A 7,868-nucleotide genomic window follows, 5' to 3' on the forward strand; every position below is an offset into this window, starting at 1 on the left:
CAGAAGCAAATTGTTCCCAGACAGCCTAGACAGCAGGGGACAGATGGGAACTGTCCCACTTGTGGGGCAGCTCCCAACCAGACCTGCACCAAGCCCTGATCTGCATGGGGCTGGCAGGAAGCTATCCCCCAGAAGTGGGACAGCTCCCCATCCTAGCCCAGGCCTGACCCCTGTGCCCTCTGCCAGCCTGGAGCTCCCCTGGGCTGCTGCAAGGGGACAGAGCAGAGCTGGAACAGCCCTGCACTGAACTGATCCCATCAGGTGCAAATTTGATTCTGATGGGAGCACACATAGATGTGTTCTCAGCCACATTTTAATGTGTCTTAAGGTACTGCGCAGTAACCTTAATGCACATTAATTGCACATGTAGACACACCCTAGTTGGAATAGATTTTGGTCCCAAGTGGAATAAATTAATCCTGTTTTCTAGCATGCAGAGATGACAGTTGAAATTATATAGCCAAGTTATACAACATCTCCCTCTATTTAGCTGTAATGTTGTTTAGTCATTGATTTACTTTTCAGGAGACACGTCACCCAAAAACATTATTTTACTGAAGGAAAAAAGAGTTCTCATCTTTTTTAGTTCTCAGTCCTTTAGCTCAAATACAAGACCACCTATCATCTCACCTAGAATACAGGCCAACTATATTTAATGCTGCCATGTACTGTTTGTTAGTCTTAACATTATATTAGTCCTGCAGTTTTGTTTGAGCTGTGATGGTCCAGGGCATGTGAGAGAAGTAAGCTTTCTTTGTTAATAACTTTTATTGGACTAACAGTATAACTGAGAGATGTTACCGAATCTTTCAGGCACAAAATGCCCTTCCTCATGTCTCCCAACTATACAGTTGATCCAAAAAATGATATTACTACAGAAATCTTGCTAGCATAAGAGATTTAATTTTCTAGCTTTGAGCCTGAATAGGTTGCAGAGCCAAATCCTGTAGAATATGGCCAGTGAGCCTTAATATTACTACACCAAATGGAGACTTTCCTTTAGCTCAATTTTCAGAGGAGTGTGTATTGGAACCTTCAGTTTCAAAAACCTGGAAGAACTGAATTAAATCCTCAGTGCTAGTCTGAGTGTCTACTCATGTGCAGCCACTGAATCATGACATGCTGGTGGGCCTGTTATCAAAACTGAGAGTTTAGTCTGAATTTTGTCTTCCTCTTCAATAATTATAATCTAATGTGTTGCATCAAATTTCCCTGAAACTCAGAGTCTGCTTTAAAGATATTGTATAACATGACCGGTGTTTTTAGAAAATATGTAATTTCAGAATAAGACAACAGCACGCAGCAGCTGTACAGAACTTTTCATTCAGAAATCTCAAAGTCATTGCTGTTACCCTTCTTATATAATTATGTAATTTATAATCTTGCATTTTCAAAACTTTATCTAGAATGCAGTCAATTAGCTGTTGAGTTACTACTAAAGTCAGCAGGAGTACTTTGGCGAGAATGTCATGCACCCTGTGCTTTGAATCAAGGTTTCAAATGCCAAGAAAAATGTTTTATTAGATGCTACTTTAATATGGTTCTGAAAGCTTTTCCAGTTCTGCAAAGGTTCTTGTATATTAGAAAACTCTTCACTTAAAGAATGACAGTAAATCCAGTAAAGTGAAATGTTTTAATTCTCTTGTAAATGTGCATTTGAAGTCAGTACAAGTCTGTGTAAGGCATTCTCATAGGTGAAAAGCAACCAACATTCTTTCCAACCTATGAAGATTTGAGGCAACTGCATGTGCATAAAAATATAACCTAATCTATAAACAATGAAATATATGATGTTTTGTTTTTGAACGCATTATGATGTAATATCATTTTTGTACCATGACACTACCTCGAAGTAAATATTGGCACTGTAAATGATTTTTGATCGCATTGAGGCTTGTATTCTCTTCATATCCCAGTAAAAAATAAACTCTTTAATAAATAAATATATAAAATAAATATATGCAATCTGAAGATGTATAAATAGGTCCATCCTGAAGAAAAGTTCCAGCTCTGACTGAGATGCACTGACTTCCAAGTTCCATCACTAGCAGTAGAGCACTTCACCTTCATGTACAGTTCTCAGGATTTATCACTATTTTACAGTTTATTCCTTGCGGTTTCTTCCAACTTCTTGTCTATTGTCCAACTCCACACAAATTAAGTAGTCAATTTTGCTTTAGTTTATGGATAATAAGTACTCCAGGGAAGCTAGGCACTAGTTTGGTATTTTAAAATAAATGGGATTCAAACTTCCCACTGCCTACTGGCCAGCACAAGTGTCAGCAAACTTAAAAGAGGTTGTTCCATCCTAAACATTAAGGTTTTGTCTCCTACATCCAATTATTAAAAAATGGAGTCTTGGCTACCACTAAGACAGCTTCTTCAAATCCAGTCTCCTAGAGCCTTGAATGTTCTTCCTGATTGTGTTACCATGGAAGCTGTGGTAAGACGAACAGGTTTTGGTTTTGTTTCCTTTTGAACACATATCCCATTTCAACTGTATCCTAATACATCTTTATAGAGCTCTGGAACTCTCTCTGGATCCACTGGCCTCGGTAGAAAGTGTGTGAATTTCTGGTGTCTTTTGGATCGCGCCCCATCTCTGGGAGTACCATCTTTATTAAGTGCTACAAAGTATCGCCGACCTGAGTCTCCATGCTTGTACACATTGGAGGAGTAAGTATTATACCAATTTTCTTCAAACTGTTCCCTGAAGATGCATTCAGAACTTAGTTTCTCCTAGAAAATGAAAGAAATATAAAAATAAAACATCAGAGCCCTTTCAGTAACTAATGACAAAGTTTCTCAGAATATTAAATATACAGGGACACACTGATAATCAAACTGAGCTGGACTTTATGTTCACTTTTTGTTCAGCCATTCTTTAATACAATCAACCCAAGGAGGATGGTAAAGGTGTCCCTGTTTGCTTCATGTGGATTGGTTTAGAGCAGCTGCAAAACTTTAAGCATACAAGGCCAAATTTCTCTTTTATCAGTACTCAAACTACACTAGATCATGCATAATTTTGAACTGAAGTTCCATTAAGGTAGTATTGTTGAAGGTATTAGTCATGCATGATTCAATTAAAACTCACATCTCCAGTATCTATAAAACCCTAGAAAGACCATAGCTTGGATGGTGTCTAAGATTTGGGCAATGCACATATGGGCAGAAGTAAAATGAAAGACATGAAGATATATTCTCAAGTGCCCTTCTTTTAAGTAGTAAAAAAAAAAATAACACTTTTGGGTTACTATAAGAATAGATATGGCGAGCAAACATATCTAGTATAAAATGGATTATACCTCCCTGTAGGATATTATCATGGTGGTCCATGTACATTTATACATAAACAGCGTGGACAAAAGTACAATCTGACAGGTGAGAAAGGTATTACAATTGAAGCTGGGAAAGTAACTTTAGAGTTTTTCTGGTATGCTTGAAGTTACTTTCCCAGCTCCAATTTTAATTCTTATGATTAATTTAATCAAATGCCAGTCCATCTAAACCAGAGATGTCAAACTCACTCTGGGTCCCAGGTTGGATCTGGAAGGCAGGGGTTCTCCAGGGTCAGATCTGAGAGGCCACGATCAGGCAGAAGCACAGAGCCAAGTCTGGGTGGCAGTCTGGGTCTGTGGCCAGGTGGCAGCAGGAAGCCACAATTGGGTGGCAAAACAGGTCTGGTGGTGGACAGCAGCACATCCCCCAAGAACATGTAGCTGCACAGATCTAGAGGCACACAGCAGTGCAGGGCTGCATTTGGGCAGCAGCACAGATCTAGGGGGCATGATAGGTACATGATAGTCCTATCATCCACTGGGGTCCAGGGACCCTGAATTCTGCAGCTGGCCAAGCCCCCAACTTCCAGTAGCCGCAGGCCGTATGTTTGATGCCCTAACCTAAACCCCTTCAGTCATACAAAATGTTTGAGGCACAAAACAAACAGTACAGGACAATGTGGATTTATGATGTGAGCCACAAATAATGGTAATTCATGTATTTTTTTTCCTTTTGGTTTAGAAAATGCTAAGCATTTGCAATGTATTATAAGAAGCAGGCATGGTGATGATACAAATCAATCTTTTTGAGCAAGGATTGAAATAAATGTGTTAGGCTTGAAACTGGTGTTGGAGTACCAGTTTTATTCATAGATGCTAGGGTCGGAAGGGACCTCAATAGATCATCGAGTCCGACCCCCTGCATAGGCAGGAAAGAGTGCTGGGTCTAGATGACCCCAGCTAGATGCCTAGCTAACCTCCTCTTGAAGACCCCCAGGGTAGGGGAGAGCACCACCTCCCTTGGGAGCCCATTCCAGACCTTGGCCACTCGAACTGTGAAGAAGTTCTTCCTAATGTCTAGTCTAAATCTGCTCTCTGCTAGCTTGTGGCCATTATTTCTTGTAACCCCCAGGGGCACCTTGGTGAATAAAACCTCACCAATTCCCTTCTGTGCCCCCGTGATGAACTTATAGGCAGCCACAAGGTCGCCTCTCAACCTTCTCTTGCGGAGGCTGAAGAGGTCCAGGTGCCCCAGTCTCTCCTCGTAGGGCTTGGCCTGCAAGCCCTTAACCATACAAGTGGCCCTTCTCTGGACCCTCTCCAGGTTATCCACATCTCTCTTGGAGTGCGGCGCCCAAAATTGAACGCAGTATTCCAACTGCGGTCTGACCAGCGCCCAATAGAGGGGAAGTATCACCTCCTTGGATCTGTTCGTCATGCATCTGCTGATGCACGATAAAGTGCCATTAGCTTTTCTGATGGCTTCGTCACACTGACGACTCATGTTCATCTTGGAGCCCACTATTATCCCAAGATAGTGGAGGAAGAAAGGATGACACAGAGTGTTATTACTTTCAAAGGTTTGAAACTACCCAGAAATATTTCTGATAACATATTAAGCATGATAGATTTGGAGAGTTGGCATTAAATAGAAAATCTGCTACTAAGTCACTTTAGTGACTTCTAAGACGTTTTTAAGACTAGTTACTTTATTTTTTATGTATTATATTAGGATGAATATTTCTATGTAATTCTCTTCTTTTTAAGCTTACAAAAATGTTCTCCATGTGTATAATATTTGACTCAACACTCTAAAGGTTTGAAGAAGATGGAATGACACAAATGATATACATCATTTTAGCTGGATAGGAAGTCAGCATATTTCACCTTTTCAGTGGTTTTCTAAGGGGGGGGGGGTGTTTGTTGCCAACTGTTAATAAATGAATCAACGTGTTATGCCTAAAACCAAAATGTGGATTGGCTGATGTGAAGACAATACTTACAGATCCATAGAGTTCTCCCTTTTCATTCATTCCAAGGTAAAGGCCACTGTCCACACCTCTAATACTGACCAGTCCCACTGCCACACTCATGAATTCAAGGATACCTGAATGCACACAGAAGGAGGAGGACTGGGTTAAGACACAGATTGGTTAAAATCAGAAATATACTAAAATACAGATAGAAGCAGATGAGGCTATTTATTTAATACATTATAGTAAATGTGGCCTCCTTTCTTTCTGAGACAATGCTCCTATTTATTATTTCAAACATTGACCTGAATTTCATACAAACTTTACTTCAAGGCACTCTCTGAAGCCTCCATAAAGAAATGTTATTTTCAGGAACATTTGTTAAGGCTTGGTTAAGAACAATTTTTTCCTGTCACTGATGGGTTAAAGGATTTAATACTAGATGATTATACTCTTTTTTGCCAAGGTCCCTTTTCATACATTGGTGGAGTGATTTGAACTGTCTAAAAATATAATTCACTTTCTCTGCAGAATGATCTTAGAAAATAATCCCAGGTTAAAAGGGATAACTAATAATATTATAATGGAAAAGTCAGACTAACAGTATCATGTAAATGGACATAAAAGTACAGATGGGAATGTCATACCAGAGAATCTTCCCATAGCATAAAAGCATATTTGCCACATATTTCATGCAAACCCTGCTCCTGTAATTTCATGGACTTCCTATGTAGCCTTGTAGGTATATAAATTATGTTGCATGTACATTCTGTATTTAAAAATCACAAACACAAAATGTTTGATAAGTATGGAATGTAGTTGCCATTTGAATTGGAAGACAAGTTATATGAAATATTTCCAAAATACACGGCATTCATATTTAATTATTAATTGATGCAATGTGATGTTTCAGTATTTAGATTACATCATACTCTTAGTGACAGAGCATTTGACCAAATACTCCGGTCACAAAAAGGACCCAAATTACTTGTATACTATACAGAAGAGAAGGAAAGGAAAGAAATGAATTGCCTTCTTTAAAACTTCTAACGATATAAACAAAAAGTCCCCATGCAAAGTTGAATTTGATTCATACCTGACATTTTACTGTGCAAGAGTAAAAACACTAACCTTCTAAACAGATGTGAAGGCATGGAAAGTTCTTTAAAATAGTTTTGTATCTATAATTTTAATCATACTTTTTGCCTCTTTAAATTTTAATTGAGTTTTGACAGATCTATTATGCTAAGTGGCCAACGAAATAAATTCTCTAGAAGTAGACATTAACAACCGTCTGCTGGCTATAAATCATCACAGATTTTCTGGTTCCTTATGTTAAAGATCTGTTTAGAAGAGAGAGAGAGAGAAACAGAAAAAGAAAAGATGTGGAGGTATTTTGTCTTTCTAGTATAATTTTCAAAGCCATCCTTTTTAAAAAGCTATAATAGCAGGTGATTCAACCCACAAAGAGACCACATCAGACAAACATGTAGAGAACAGTGATAGAATAAAGGAAGAGCACTGTGAATGTTTGATCTGGGACTGAACTTTTTTGTTTCTTTTTGAGTGATGATTTATTTCATGTTTACATGCTGGAGGAAGTCTCCCTTCTGTGAAGAACTTGCTGTTCAACTACAGTTCTCCCAGTTCTGAAAACATCAGCACTCCAATGTGTTATAAAGAAATCATTTGCCAAGCTATTCCAGCCAATTGTTTTGACTATGGGAAGGGTGGCGGAGAACACTGTAATCACCTTTCTTAGGGCTGTTAAATCAATACACAGAAAAAGCCCTCTGGTGATCCACAACAACAGGCTTGTTCAGATAAGGCAGCAGTGCCCACGTGCATCCCTCCCATTGCCTGAAGAAGGGTGTTCCTGCCTGAAAAGATTGCAAAGAACCATTTTTCCAACTGTTTAGGTGGTCTCTTAAATGAGATCACATCTACCCAAAGAACCTTCCCTGCCTATGTCCTTAGATCAACACTGCTACAACCAGCAACCTTCTCATTTACTCCTAACAGGTCAGGAAACTGTTCCCAGGCTTGGGAGATGCTTTCCGGCAGCCCCTTCCCTTTGGCTTTGCAGGCAAAGTACCATACCTTCACATCTGTTCAGAGGGTTTGTGTTTTTACTCTTGCACAGTCGAATGTCAGGTATGAACCAAATTCAACTTTGCTTGGGGACGTTTTGTTTACATGATTAGCAGTTTCAAAGAAGACAATTCATACATCCCCTTTCCTTTGCTTTTGTAGGGTATACAAGCAATTTGGGTCCTTTCCGTAACCCGAGTATTTGGTCCAAGGCTCGGTTACTAGGAGCCTGATGTCATCGAAATATTGAAATATCACATTGCATCAACTACTAATTAAAGATGAGTGCCACGCATTTTAGAAATAACTCCCTATAAGTTGTCTCCCAGTTCAGGGAAGAGCCGTGCCCTCCTATGGCCCCAGCTGTAAACAGCCCCGAGGCTGCGCAGGGTTAAGGCTCCCAGCTTGCTTCCCGGGCACGGGGGAGCGCTGCTCGCCAAAGCCGCACCAGGGTGGCCCCGGCGCACGTGCGCCCGCCCACGCGCTGCTCGGCGCGCTCCATCGCTGCCCGCTCTCACGGGCC

At 40.1% G+C, this 7,868-nt stretch overlaps 1 protein-coding gene across 1 annotated transcript in view; it reads right to left on the bottom strand.

Moving 5' to 3' along the window:
* Positions 1–1,978: 1,978 nt before the first annotated feature.
* Positions 1,979–7,868, bottom strand: part of FGF20 (fibroblast growth factor 20) — a 21,647-nt gene continuing 15,757 nt past the window's right edge. Inside the window, exons 2-3 of the mRNA XM_014521463.2 lie at positions 5,285–5,388; positions 1,979–2,739 (exon numbers count right to left, since the gene is read on the bottom strand). Of these exons, the coding sequence (XP_014376949.1) occupies positions 2,494–2,739; positions 5,285–5,388 (350 nt within the window). The 3' untranslated portion in view covers positions 1,979–2,493. The remainder of the gene's footprint in view (positions 2,740–5,284; positions 5,389–7,868) is intronic.

Source organism: Alligator sinensis, unplaced genomic scaffold, assembly GCF_000455745.1.
Source record: "Alligator sinensis unplaced genomic scaffold, ASM45574v1 scaffold528_1, whole genome shotgun sequence".
Classification (NCBI taxonomy): Eukaryota; Metazoa; Chordata; order Crocodylia; family Alligatoridae; genus Alligator; species Alligator sinensis.